This window comes from Sebastes fasciatus, chromosome 15, assembly GCF_043250625.1.
Source record: "Sebastes fasciatus isolate fSebFas1 chromosome 15, fSebFas1.pri, whole genome shotgun sequence".
Lineage (NCBI taxonomy): Eukaryota > Metazoa > Chordata > Actinopteri > Perciformes > Sebastidae > Sebastes > Sebastes fasciatus.
In genome coordinates, this window is record NC_133809.1 from 16,548,433 (window position 1) to 16,563,449 (window position 15,017).

General features: G+C 40.6%; 1 protein-coding gene across 1 annotated transcript; it reads right to left on the reverse strand.

The window, feature by feature from the left end:
• Nucleotides 1-1,611: 1,611 nt before the first annotated feature.
• itpka (inositol-trisphosphate 3-kinase A) lies at nt 1,612-14,620 on the reverse strand. The gene is made up of 7 exons (XM_074660123.1): nt 13,976-14,620; nt 7,014-7,110; nt 6,273-6,486; nt 4,918-5,122; nt 4,101-4,202; nt 3,621-3,692; nt 1,612-3,308 (listed from the first exon to the last, which is right to left on the reverse strand). The coding sequence occupies exons 1-7, from the start codon at nt 14,333-14,335 to the stop codon at nt 3,045-3,047; spliced, it is 1,314 nt and encodes a 437-aa protein (XP_074516224.1). The 5' UTR covers nt 14,336-14,620; the 3' UTR covers nt 1,612-3,044.
• Between the last annotated feature and the right edge of the window lie 397 nt (nt 14,621-15,017).

Here is a 15,017-nt window from a genome sequence, read left to right on the forward strand (position 1 = left end):
GGTTGCGTTTTTTTTCCAAAAGTTGATTCTGTTTTAACTTTTTTTTTGGCACCCCCTGTGGCAGCCGCAGCCCAAATGCACTACCCCCATTCAAAATGAATGGAAAAACTTGTGTTTTTTCACCGCACTGCCTGATCTCGTGTGAATGCAGTCTTAGGTGACAAATATGAATCTTTTTCCAGCCGTCCACTGACTCCTTTCAGTGACTTTGACCTCCCAGTTGATGCTGCTGGTTTTGGTCTGGTGTTCACAGACAGCAGAGAGGCACAGAGCCACCGCTGATTTCCTGGTAACCTCACATTGAGGACAAGACTCTAGAAAGTCAGAAAATAGAAACAGTACCGCTCCTAAACCCACTTTACATTTCGGTTCTTGTGCAGATTAAAACAAACAACATATAATGTGTTTATTGGTGAGCTGTAGAGGTGGTAGCAGGCAGATATCTTTACCTTTGGACAGAGCCAGACTAACCTGCTTCTCTGTTTCCAGTCTTCTTCTAACCAGCTGTAGCTTCAGATTTACTGTGCAGACATGAGAGTGGTATCGATTTTCTCATCTAATGCTGCAAGAAAGCAAATAAGGATATTTCTCCTTAAAAAAACCCAATTCCCTTAAGGTGTTAAAATAGTTTGTGCTTCCTGTAAGTTCTCTGCTGAGATAATTTTTTTTAGATCTTGATTTGGTTTTGCGTATTTTTGACCATTCTCTTTCCCCATGTCCCAATATTTACTTGGACTGCAGGAGGTCTCATAAATGTATAAGCGTGTAGGGTTTGATGACCACGCAGCTGTGAAAATATTTGTTATTTTTGTACTCACACCACACACTGGACTAACCCATTGCTTTTGTTTTATCATTTATTTGTATTCTTTTATGTTAATGATGGATCTGTATTTGTAGTTGATCACTGCCATTAAATACCACTGCGCTGCACCTACCGGTGTAGTGCTGGTAGTACCTATGTTTACTCAGCAGGGGGCGGTATTCAGCCTTGATATACCAAACATGCTGCTGCAGGTATCTCAGTTCAGTATTTATGTGTTCAGGTTATTCTTATTTAATCAAGTTGGTAGTTGTATCCGATATGTGTCTTTATTTTGAGCCTAAACATGTCGATAGTTTATTTTTTAGTATGTTGAATACATTTAAGGGTTCTTACTGTGTTTTTATGCTCAGGCCTGCTGATATTAGTGTTATTTTGGTTGCTCAACAGTTTGCTCTAAAACAACATCTGTTAGAAAAGGTGACTCACCAAATACTAATTTTTAGCGAGAAATTTGTGCCATTTAGAAATATGGATTACTGTGGGGGTGGGGGGCTTTACAGAAGGAGAAAGAAACACCTCTGTCTTGCTCACAGTTTATCTTTGTTATGGCCTGGTGCATTTTATTTCACACTTTTTTTCTGTATTCTTTATGTAGCTGACGGTGTTACGCCTCAACCAAAAATGCAAAGACATTCTATGCAATATACTGTCTTTGACACTTTCCTCTAACCTAACTGTGCCCCCAAATAAATCAACATATATATATTGATCTTATGTGTGGGAATTTGATCAGTTACATATTAAACATACCACAATAGTGTTTTACTATTGAAAATTAAAAGAAATAACAGTATTTGCCCTTTTTAATTCCATAGACATTTTCATTCATTTCATATGCACCAACATCACGGACCAAGACTCTGAGGGGTGGAAGTAACAAAAAATGTATATAAATGCATGTGATTTGAAAGATGAAGCCGTAAAAATGGATGTGAAATGAAAAATGGAGTGATAAATTACCAAGTGATTTGATTCATTTAAAGACGATTTGACTAAAACAGTCGTGATATGATGAAAACGGAGCCATGTTTCATCATTTTTCCCGTCTTGCATTCATCATTCAGAACACAAAATTGCCATTTATCATCTTGAGGCCACTTTCCTTAAGTGATAAATGGCAATTTTGTGTTGTGAATGATGAATGTAAGACGGGAAAAATGATGAAACATGGCTCCGCTTTCATCATATCACGACTGTTTTAGTCAAATCGGCTTTAAATTAATCAAATCCCTTGTAGGGGTGTAAGAAAATATCGAGTATCACGATATTACATTTCGTGATACCGTATCGATTCTCAAAAACGCTGTATTGATTTTTAATTAATAGTTTAAAAGTAGTGCTGTGATGTTGGATGTTACAGGAGTGTGATAAATGCAGATCCAACTGTTATGATTGCTTAAAAAATTACAAAGTTACTCAGATTTTATGCATAAGGTGGTGTGTTCTTTATACGACAGTTTTCCTTAAATTAGATTAAAACAATTTACAATATATCGCCTTGCTTACAGTAATATCGCGATATATTGAATCGTAACCCCTGTATCATGATACGTATCCTATCGCCAGATTCTTGCCAAAACACAGCCCTACTCACTTGATGATTCATCTCCATTTTTCCTTTCACATCCATTTTTCCGGCTTAATTTAGTCAAATCGCACGCCTTTCCATCACCTCCAATTTCCATTACTTCCACCCCTCATAAACAAATGTGCTCTAACAAAGAAATTGAAATAATTACAAGTTTGATTACAGGAATAAAATCAGTGAAAGAAAAGTAATAAAAGAGTTTGTCAGAACAGTAACGCAGATAATACACTCTAATCATTACACAGTATGCAGTATTATATGTTGTAGTTATATGACGGAGGTCTGTGAGTTTCATACTGCCCTTTAATATTATGCTGAGGGTTAAATGGCAATAAGGAGGACTGAGTATTTCCTTCACGTGTCCCTGAAACTGAAATGCAGAATCCCTACACTTTCACTTCTGTTCATTTAGTAGGAAGTTGAGTTAGTGTCAGTTCATTTGCTCAATCGTTCAGCAACTAGTGACAAATTCTCTGCTTCTCTCTGTTCATTGTCTCCTCTGTCAGTGACTTTATGAAGCTCCTCACATAAAATGTTTTTTATTATCATCGAGCACCCAAAGCAAATCAACCTCTCTGTGGTGTCCATTAAAATAGTTTGACTTCCTTTCACCGAGCTACAGGTCAAAGGTCACTGACCATCTGTTTCTGTAGTTATATTTTCTTTGGTAACTGAGCTTTCTTCGTTCGTCACTTCGTTGCTTACAGACTCCAGAGTGTGGATGAGGTTTTCCAGCCCCCACAGGTAGCCGTCCTCCCGGTTGCCTTCCTGCCAGGGAATGTCGTGGTTTAACGTCTGGCCCTCTGGTAACGCCGTGGTCTTGCCAAAGTCAATGATCCAGACCTGTGCAGTGCTCGTGTGGTCGTGGATAAAGAGGAGAGAGCTGCCGATGACCTGCAAAAAAACAAAACAATAAGGGTTTCATATTAGCTTTTGCTTTTAGGTCTCCTTCTATTCATCCATCCATGCTTAGTTCTAAACAGCTTAGTTAAAAGTGAAGGATAAGCAGTTGAAATAGTTTGCTAAAAGTCATTTTTGACCAACGTGTTAGACAGCGCTCTCCACCTAATCATCAAAATGCGAGAATATCTTTTGGAGAAATGGTGTTCAATCCCTAAAGTAAAGTTTCAGATGAAGTTCCTGCTGCAACACTTCATTTAAAGAGTGCTTTATGTTTGTTTTTCTCATGTTTAGATCAGTCATCACCTCGTGTTGCTTGAAGAACTCGGACATCTTCAGGGCCTGCTGGATCTCCGTCAGTCTGCCCAGGTAAGACTTCTGTGTTTCAAGAAAAAAAACAGTGACGGGCGGATCATAACATTATCCGAAGCCTGTGATTTAATTTAATATGTTTTAAACTGAATCCATGAATTAGAAGAGTTGTAAAGTAAAAAGGGTGTCGAAACAGTGTATATATACAGTATGTATATATATATATATATATGTGTGTACACAACATACTAGAAAACTCAAACAGCATTAACTTGCAGTGTATATTTGCTATGTGCAGTTCAAGCACTTCAAAGCTGTTTGCATTCATCACCAGACTGTCCCCAACCTGTTTCAGGTAATCCCTGTGAGAGACTGCCTTGTATATATGCTCAGTAAAGTATGTTCTGTGTGTGTCCACATGCATGAATAAACAGTATATATAATGTGTGCAGAAGCGAACTCGTTGCCACGTACCATGATGTTGACGTTTCCTCCGACAAAGTCCCTGAACACCTGGATGACATCCTGCTTCGATCTGGTTTTCTTGAAGTCAGTCCGACACGTACCGTCACATTTCTAAAAGAGAGGAAATATCGCACAATTAAATTGATTTTTGACATGTGGTTGGACAGAATTTATGTCCATTCTTCCATAATTTAATTTAATTAAAAGTTATTTTTGGCCACTTAAGTGCTATGGAGTCATACGAGTGCCATAATAAAGAATACATCTGTATAAGAATAAGAAAATAAATGCGTAAATATAAAGATGAATGAATACAAGAATTAATAAGTAAATAAATAAATAAATAAATATAGAAATATATTATTTATAATAATATTTTTTTCTTTATATTTTTAAATTTTGTATCTACTTATTCATTCTGTTATTTATTCCTCTTTATATTTACACATTTATTTATTTACTTATATATTCTTTTATTTATTCCTCTTTATATTTACACATTTATTTATTTATTATATATCATTTTATTTATTCCTCTTTATATTTACACATTTATTTATTTACTTATATAGAGTTTTATATAGTCATATTTATATTTTCACATTTATTTATTTACTATTGTTTTATTTATTCCTCATTATATTTTCACATTTATTTATTTACTTATATTATTTTATTTATTCCTCATATTTCCACATTTATTTATTTACTTGTATATTATTTTATTTATTCCTCTTTATATTTCAACATTTGTTTTATTATTCTTTTAGGGATTTATTCTTTATTATGGCAGTGTCTTGTTCAACTCTATACGTGTATTTTCTACCTTGATCCCTTCTATCCTGAAGCCCAGGGTGTGGGTTGAGCTCATGGTCTCCCTCCACTGCATGTAACGCGGCTTGGTGACACCTCGTTGGGAATGCTCCTGGGGAGTCGGGCCTTCGCTGTCCACCTCCATCATTTTCTTGTACAGATCTTCCCTCGGCTTGGGCCGCTCCCGCGCCCGGACGAGGTCCTCCTCCAAGTACGTCCTGAAACAGCAGGGGGGAACAAGGCCTTTAGTTGCAGGAGCTGCATGTTTACAGACTACTGTGTTCTCTGCATGTAGGTAAATACAGTTTGTTTACTTTCAGGGTTTGTCTTACATTCACAGTTATTAAGATGTAAGATACACAGGTATCCTACAAAGGGAGGACTCTTTGAGATCAGCTCTTTTCTAATGGCGTTCACTCACGCAGAGAAGGTGACCAGTGCAACAAAAACGCCATGACTGAGCCGCTCAGCTGACAGCAACATGCTGTATAAGTATTAAATTCTGCTGGTGAACAGTAGAGCAGCACATGCACACTTCATACCAGACACTTGTGTGCAAACAGATGTAAATTTCAGTTTCAGTTTGTTCACAGTTCACTTCCTCTGTGCTGAAGAAGGAAGCTGAGAGGAGACTCCAACGTGCAACTGTGTGAAAGTCTGAGTGTGTGTTCGTGCAACTTAGCGGTTTTGCAACTTTGTGGTTGTGAGTGTTTTTGACAAAGGGGAGTCTCCAGGGACACCCTGAGTGTGTGTGTGTGTGTGTGTGTTTGTGTCTGTGTGTGTGTGCGTGTGTTTGTGTAGCCTCAGAAATGCAGACACACACACATACACACTTAGTAGACAATAAAACGATTTGTTCAAGTGTGTCTGTAAGTTTAGTGCACATGGGTATGTTGAAACAGAAATTAAGTTCTTGTCTGTGCATGCATGAGCAAGTGCATGTATACATTCATGTGTGCATTCATGCATATACAGTGTGTGTCTGTGTGTGTGTGTGTGTGTGTGTGTGTGTGTGTGTGTGTATTTGTGCCTGTGCATGTGATGCAGCGAGGCACCCCGCCCGTTGTGGCAGGAAGCCAAGCATATAGCCTGCAGTTACAACAGGTGTTCCCTTGTAGAGCAAAAACGCTTCAGGCGCCACATACTGTCTCCAGGCTGCACGTCTCATTAATCCATTGCAGCGGAGCATTAAGTATTAACACAAACATCAAATACATAAACAAACAAGGAAATGATCTGACATTATCATTTCAAATTAGTGTGGCAGAAAGACTGTTTGACATGTATGGAAATGAAATAGGGTTATAATTTAAAATAGATGCCTGAATATCTGTTATAAGTGATTAAACAAACACCTTACTTCCTTACCTCACTCCCATCTTGCAGTCCATGACATTGGGAAGGTCAAAGTTCGCCAGCAGGTCAGTCATATGTAGGAAAGACTCTCCGTCTTTCTCCACGGTGCCATGGTAACCGGGCACGAATGGGAGCAGCACGTCGTCCCTCAGCTTCTCGAAGCCCCGCATCTCGTTCTCCGAGAACTTCTTCAGGATGTTGCCCTCGTCCGCTGCTTTGAAGTTACCTGAGATGATGAGATGAAGAGCGATGCTTCACAAACCAAGGCCTATTGAAAGAGGCTGGGACGCGGTGTTGAGCAGTATGACACATGTGCAGTGTAACTGGAGCTGCGGCCGTGCGTTGCTATTGGCTCAGTTTTGGCGAGTGCAGACCAGGTTTTACTGCGCATGTGTTGTACACCAAAGATATGACGCGTTGATGACGCGTAACATCTCCTCTTTTCACCCTCCTTGCCACAAACAGGAGGGATGAGAAAATCCAGACATTTAAAGATATAAGCCCTGATTTTGTTAGACTGCCCAGAAATGTGCCTGCATGCTGGAAATGACTGTAACTTCCAGTGACATTCAGTGTTTGTCTGCTGCAGGGAGATTATTATTAAAGGAAACCAACAGCTCTAAGGTCAGTCATCCATGACAGAAGTGTTTTAATTCCTGTCGGCGTGGCGATAATGTTTTTTCGTCCCTTTTTTTATTCCGAAAAGCTGCCAGAAAGATTAAACACCACAACAATGATCTGAACACATCATACCTTTATGCCCGGCTAGCTGAACCCAGTTCAGTTTTCGTCTCGGCGTAACACTGAAGGGCCAGTTGACGATCGTCTTCAACTTCCACCACGGCTTGCTCTGGAGGGCAAGAAAACAAACAGAAATAAATATCATATAACAGAATCGTGGGTGTATCTGTGTTCCTGATCTGAGAACAGGAAGAAGTGCCGACCTCGGTCCAACCTACATGGCCTGAATAGAAATCTGATCAAATAAGCAACTGTACCCAGTAAGTCTGTATGTGTGAAACCTCCAATGTAGGTCAGTTAAATGCCATTTCTCTGGAAACTCTTATCGGCACTCAAAATCTCTGTTCAGCATCTCCAGCTTGGTGTAGCGGCGATGGGCTTTAATTCTTGCTTGTAGTAAAGTGCACACCAACATTTGGGAGAACAATATTTGACTTTTAACACAAAACTATTTTCAAACCAGGATTAATATTTGATGCAACAACTATAGGTGTGAGATTTGATGCAGGAAAAATTATCAAAAATGATTCCAAATTTTTTTAAAAGTCAAACTTTCTGCAAAAATGCGATGACAAATATCACGCTGCCTCTAAAACATTTAGTGCATGCATCATTTGTCATCTAAAAAATCTAAAGGTTTAACTCCAAATCATAAAAGGTGACACTGTCTTTGCTGCCGGCCTCTCAACTCCCTCACTTCTTTGTTTGAAACAAATCAAAGTTTGCACTGAATCCTGAACAACAACAAAAGAAACAGATGACTGACGGGTGAATTATCTTCTCTTGGCAGAGATGTTTTCGTGGTTGTTTGTTTAAGGACTCTACTTATACCACCCTCGCTTTCTCCTCGTCTCTCATTGCGCACACACACACTCACACACTCACAGAAAAACACAGTAACAGCTTGCGTATTTCACAGACTCAGTAGCTCTTCACACTTGTGGAGAACTGCCTGTTTTATTCCCTCTAAGAAAACTGACCACATCTCAAATAACACACTCTTCCTTCTATACAATCATCTGAAATATACTTCTTAGTAAAAATACAGAGAATCCACAAAGTCCCAGGCGTTGGAGAGGAAAAGCAGTACTTGTTCTTAGATCCTATCTTTAGGCTTTGGAGAGGTCATTTTGTTCTGCGTGCTCTGATTGAAACAGGAAATGAAACAGGGACTCGTGTTAGTGAAACACAAAGCTCTGCAGCAGCCAGCCAAGTCTCTGCTAAATGTCAGGTGATATGCTTCACTTACTGTAGTGCTACTTGTTTACTGATAATATCGCACTGTGAAGGTGTGAGACTTCCAAAAGAGCATTTGCTTTATTGCTTATTAACTTTACTGGCTGGTCAATTAACGCAGAAAATACAGTGAGTTACTGTCTCATGAATATTTTCAGCATATTACCGGTTGATTACATATAAAAGAGAATAATATAATAGAAGTCTGGAGTTTTATCCACGGACTGAAAGGGAATGGAAACTTGGATCTGATCTCTGAGTTTTGATGTAAACAAAACAACCCTGCAGCTCCACACAGCCAATATTTCTATTTTACACATAGTTTGACATTGAAACTTCATGTAGTTCACAGCATGCTCTCCCAGCCAGCCTTGACGACAGAAACCAGAAGAGTTTGTACTGATAACAATCAGAAATAACAGGTCTGCTTACTGAATGAATCAGAGTGCATCATTCCGATACGTAACCTAGTAAAATACTGGATCATTTGACCTCTTTGGGCCTTGAACTGCTGACAACTCCTACCTAACCTTCAATTACACACTGTTATTATGAGGCATCAAAAGCCAAAATGGTTGGGTGTCACATTCTCGTTCCCAGGGCGTCAAATTCGGAGTTGTTTTTCTACGGCAGTCGGCGTTTTGTACCGCAGCGCATGGCACCCTTCAGCGCCACAAGCCTTTCGTCCAGGAGACCGCTTTTTATGTCCCGTGTGTGACAATACAATCAGCTGTTTGTGCCTGTCCCGTGTTCACAACGTGGTAGCTTCAAGCCCTACCATGATGTTCTTTCCTAAACATAACTATAGCGGTTTTGCTGCCTAATCCTAAAGGGCGGCTGTGGCAAGATACTTAACCCCCGAAGGCTGAGCCATCGGGGTGTGATTGAGCATTTAGATTAGATCCTGATGGGCAAAGTTGGCACCTTGCATGGCAGCCTCTGCCATCAGTGTATGAACGTCAGTGTTAATGTTGACATGTAGTGTAAAGCGCTTTGAGTGGTCTGAAGACTAGAAAGGATCTGTTCAAATGCAAGTCCATTTACTATTTACGCCAACGCCTATAGTGGTTTTGATGCCAAAAATTAAGAGACAAGGGATGCGACAAAGCAGCGGTATGTGACTAGTGTGGGATGAGAATGTGTTCCCCTGTCTGTCTCATGTGTTTCTCTGTGTCCTTCATGTCCTGCCGTGTCCCCTGTTTGTGTCTCTCTGTTTGTGTGTGTCCTTCCTGTCCTGCCACACACTCTCCTGGCTCCTGGATTTCTGCTCACCTGCCATCAATCGCCACATCGCCCCTCCCAGTCTGCTCACCTGCCTCTCATCAGTTCATCAGCCTCGCAGTATTTCAACCCCGGCTCTTCACACATCTGCTGCCAGATCATCGTCTCCGAGGTAGCTTCTCAAGCTGCAAGCCTCTAGTTTTATGTTTGCGGAGCACTATTCCTCGTGTTGTTTTGGATCCTGACATCGACTGTTCTTTTCCCATGTGCCTCAGGATCATCCGCCTCTACTACAACATCTTGTAGTGTTCTGTTTAGCTGTAAAATGAGGAAGTTTGCTCCGGCTGGTGGGTGGTGCTTGGTATTTCCTCAACTGATCTCAACATGGCTGCCGGGTTACAAACTTTCTCATTTTACAGCTAAACAGTACACTACAAGATGTTTGTGAAAACATTTGAGAAGAGAAATAGACATAACAGTAACAGAATATTGATTCACATTTGATCAGCGCTGCCTAGTTTGACCGTTTGACTGCTTGCGAGTGATTGACAGCTGCTCAGAGACGACAGACTCCAGCTCGGCTCTGATTGGTTGTTTTCCTCTGGTCTGTGAAATCTTGCAGATTCTGTTAGGAGCACCGGAGGACACAGAGGAACATGATTTCTTTTCAGATTACCTGTCTCATGCACTACCGTCAGGATATAGTGACTTTTCTATTAATCATATTTGCTCCATTTCTACCCACTGCTGCTTTAAGTACAGAACGTTAGTAAATGTACATATTTACTTTCCACCACTACTTAACACAAAGATACAGTTTTATTTACTCCCACAAATTAAAGGGAACCTATTGTTTGCTATCTGAGCGGTTTCTTCAGCACTTTGCTTTCTGCTGTCAGACAGACACACCTTTTCTTGGTAACACGGGGCCTCTTGTCTGTGTGTGTGTGCGTGTGTGTGTGTGTGTGTGTGTGTGTGTGTGTGTGTGTGTTTGTGTGTGTGCATGTGTGTGTGTGTATGTGTGACAAACTAGGTGACACATCACCGCGCTGATATGAACAGTCTGAGTATTCATCATGAGCAATACAGACCACTGAAAGCAAACTTTGAAAGCAATAATGCATTTCCAAGGAGTGAGGAGAACAATCGGTGAGACATGAGATGTGACTCACTCAGCCAAACCATTGTAACTCACGCCTTCTGTGTTAATACTTGTCATCTCGAAGTGCTGATGGGATGTAAACCACTGCGAGACGATCACATTATGACGAGCCTGTTTGTCCACCTGTGTGTCTGTTTCCTCTCCTCTGCTGCTTTTCCATTAAAAAAGCACTTTGCTGTGCAGATTAAACCTGCAGTAGGCAATATACTTTTGGCATCATTGGGCAAAAATTCCATAATAACCTTTCAGCATATTGTAATTAAAGTGTTCTGAGCGAAAACTAGACTTCATCACCTCCTCGTGGCTCTGTTTTCAGGCTTTAAAAAAGCTAGCCCGGGATGGGAGACTGGCCAATCACAGGTCATTACAGAGAGAGAGCGTTCCTATTGGCTGTGCTCCGGCTGGTGGGCAGTGCTTGGTGTCACAAACTTGCAGCTAAACAGTACACTACAAGATGTTTCTGAAAACATTTGAGGTGAGAAATAGGCATTACAGTAACAGAATATTAATTCATATTTGATCAGCGCCGCCTAGTTTGACCGTTTGATCGGAGTTTGCGAATGATTGACAGCTGCTCAGAGACGGCAACACTCCAGCTCGGCTCCGGAGGACACAGAGGCACATGATTTTTTTTCAGATTACCTGTCTCATGCACTACTGTCAGGATATAGTGACCGTTTTATAAAAATAACCTTTTTTTAATCACATTTGCTTCATTTCTACCCACTACAGCTTTAATCTCTATTATACACGCTTCAAAGTGTGAACTAGCAAACGCTAAGAAACAAGACTTCCTGAAGTGGTTCTAAATGTCAAAAGCCATGGCTCAAACTGGCTACTGACCACAGAAAAACATCATTACACAATGACATGTTAGCCTGTGCTGTGAGTGTGTGGGTTTGTATGGGTGTGCTTGTGTGTGTGTGGGCTGAAGGGGCAAAAGCACTAAAGTGGTTATTTTCAGAGGTGACACCACCAACATGTTTCCATTAGACGTTATGATGCCTTAAAGAGCCAATAAAGAGCCAGAATAGACTTTTATTTGATAAAGCTTTCACACTGAGCCTCACCTGATCAACTACTCTCTCGCTCTCTCTCACACACACACAAACACAGGCTCAACAGGCCATGTGTATTCAGTCTGTTTAAAGTAAAGTGACAGCTACAGACCTTGTATGGAGACGGCAATGAGAAGTGGACCATTAAAACACACACGCGCACACACACACACACACACACACACACACACACACACACACACACACACACACACACACACACACACACAGAGCCAACGAACCTGTGTGTAATGTGCTGACAGTGTAGACAAGAAGCAGATTATGTTCTGGCGAGTAACAGTTGCAAAAACATGTGTTCAAATCTGAATGTAGAATATCAGAATTTGTGCATCTGAGAGGTATAAAACTGCACTATTTGCGTGCACACGCCCGGGTAAAAGCTTTATCAGCCAAGAATGTCAAACAAATTTCCACCCTCAGCGTCTACTGAAGTAAAGGCCGATCCCTCAACGCTATAGTGTGTATGTGTGTGCTGAAGGAGGGACGCACATTGATAAAGGTCAGGACTTACAGTTCCAAAACATGATCTGACATTTAACATTATTACTATTATTAATGTGCATAACATGTGCAGGAGTTATCCACTCCATAGCCTGTGCTAAAAAAAGTATTATCATTTTAAAAGATGGCACTAAAAAAATGACATGAAGCTGTGTCTTTTATCATGAATTCATTTGCACTACGTGGCCTTTTAAGATAATTTGCAGTAAACAAAATGATGTGTCACTTTGCCACACGGCAAAGGTCATCAGCAGCTTTTTTGTGGTCATACAGCAGTGCGTGGGATCGTTAAGGTGATGTGAAAGGCTCTGATCAGCCATTAAACATAAGGAGAGATGATGAGATTTCAATGGGGACAATCACATTTCCTCAACGATTATCCTGCGCTCTCTCTCTCGCAGAGATCTCAAGGTTGTTTAATCTTTCTTGATCTTAAGCAGCTCAACTCTGACCGCCGGTACATCTGACAACTGAGATTTCCCAGATCTCAAGTGCAGAACAGATACAAAAATAACTTGTGAAATGAAGAAGTGACTAATGTCCCATGAAAAAAAAAAAGTTTTTGCTGCACTTGTAAGACATGATTATGGGACTTCAACTAAACTAACTGAGCAAATACAAACAGTAATTGTCTCCTCTCTCTCTGCAGTCACAGATCCCAGAGGTCCTCTGTGAGGAAGTAGTTTGCAGGTTGTTTGTGTGCTGCTCTGCTTAACTGTTTCTTGTTTTCAAAACATCAGCTCTTTACTGTAACTTGTGGGTAATTATAGCAGATACAGACAGGAGGTCAGAGATGGCAAAGTGAGATTTTTTATGTCAGTAAACATCCGGTCGATTCTCATTTATATTTACTGCACAACCTTTTTACATTATTTCATTTTGCAATTGCTGTACACCTGTCTGCAACAAATTAGTTTATATTTTGTAACTTCTGCACTATTTTTTGTCTTTATAATCTCATTTTTTTATGCATATCTGTATGAGCATTGTTGGAGGGAGTCTCAGCTGCACTGTAACTGTTGTGCATATATGACAAGAAAGAACTTCCATTGTTGATTTAGTCATGCATTATATAATATTGATGTATACAGGGGTGGAACAGATTGTTTTGAATTATTTTATACAATGTAACTGGGACATATCATAAACTATTCCTGCAAGAGACCCTGCAAGTGACCCATAAAAACTCAAACTAAGGAACCTTAAAGGTCCCATATCCTGCTCATTTTCAGGTTCATACTTGTATTTTGTGTTTCTACTAGAACATGTTTACATGCTGTAATGTTTAAAAAAAAACTTAATTTTCCTCATACTGTCGGCCTGAATATGCCTGTATTTACCCTCCTGTCTTAAAAGCTCCGTTTTAGCACATTTCGACGGAATTGCGACGAAATTGCAACAGAATTGCGTTGCTAGGCAACAGCTTGGGTCCATGTGTACTTCCTGTCAGCTGATGACATTAACATACACTGCAAAAAAGGATTAAACTGGGGCACATTTTGAATGTTTACGTTTAAATCTGTGTAAAGGGTCTAAATATTGTATATTTGTGACATCACAAATGGACAGAAATCCTGACAGCTTGTTTCAAATGCAGAGTTTCTGAATACGGGGCTGTGTGTATTTCCCTGTGGATTGAGTGTTTAGATACTTTCACAGTATTTATATAGGACTGAAGCCTGCTTTATCATAAAAAAAAACATTAAAATCTCACTTTTTTATAATATGGGACCTTTAATGCCCCTCTTGAAGTCCTGATCTTTATATATACTCACCTCTCCAGCGTCCACCAGGTGCTCCAAAGTGATGATGCCTTTGCTTTTGCTCTCGTTGTCGCTGAGTAAATCATCCTCGGACTCCACAACAGAGGAGCCCGTGGAGGAGATGGAGGAGTTGGACAGCTTCCTGCGCAGCGTGCCGTCCACAGCATCATCCCAGTCCTCCTGCTGCATCTCCCGGGAGGAGCCGCCTGCCTCCGGGGTGATGGTGACCTGCGGTACCCGGGGAGCATCCATCATCACAGTCGGCCGAGCTCCTCCGGTTGTTTGAGCGGCTTTCTGAGAGACGAGATCATCGCAAACCTTCCCGGAGAGCCAGACGTCCTTGGAGCTCTTTCTCCTGCTCTCTTTGGGCATTAAATCCGCCGTGAGAGCGCACAAAGAGAGAGGTGCGTTCAATTTAACCTTCAAAATCTGGTCATTTCACTTTAAGAAAAGTTCAGTGTTCAGTCGTTTTCTCTGCGGTACTTCCTCGTTGCATGTTGTCCGTTTTTTGACACATGAAAAGCTTGTGTCAGACTCTCTTCTCTGCGCGTAAAGCTGCTGGAAAGGGGAACCCCTCTCTGCTGCTGGAGGTGGTGCTTTTACGCGCTTTACACACACAAGCGCGCCGGCGCACTCGCACAACTGTACAAAGCTTATTATCTTCCGCATCGCCTCTCTCGCTTCCTGACTGAAAAAATAGCTGACAGGTTCAGTTTCCTGAGAGTTACAGACTTTTGTTTTATTGGCTGCATCGAAATATTACCCACAAACTCACTGCTTTACTTTAACACAATAGTGTCATTAACCACTTTATTCCCAGGCTGTGTTTATTTCTAATAAAAAGTGGGCTACAAGTATATAACTAGTAAACTAACAGTATACATATAAGTTCACTTATGGTGTAGTTCATAAGTTAGTTGCAGTACAAAATACAACTTGGATGTAAATTATTTGTGTACTCAAAGTTTACTACTCTTGCATTTAAAGTAAACTTAAAGGGACTATTTGTAACTTTCAGAAATGCTTGTTAACAGGGATACCTGTGGCCGTTAAG

What these genes read in the sequence shown, in the direction of transcription:
- itpka (XM_074660123.1), bottom strand. Translation starts at nt 14,335, where the DNA reads ATGCCCAAAGAGAGCAGGAGAAAGAGCTCCAAGGACGTCTGGCTCTCC. An exon ending in ACCTGGTGGACGCTGGAGAG is followed by an intron (nt 7,111 to 13,975) that starts GTGAGTATATAT and finishes CTTGCCCTCCAG; the next exon opens with AGCAAGCCGTGGTGGAAGTT. An exon ending in TCAGCTAGCCGGGCATAAAG is followed by an intron (nt 6,487 to 7,013) that starts GTATGATGTGTT and finishes TCATCATCTCAG; the next exon opens with GTAACTTCAAAGCAGCGGAC.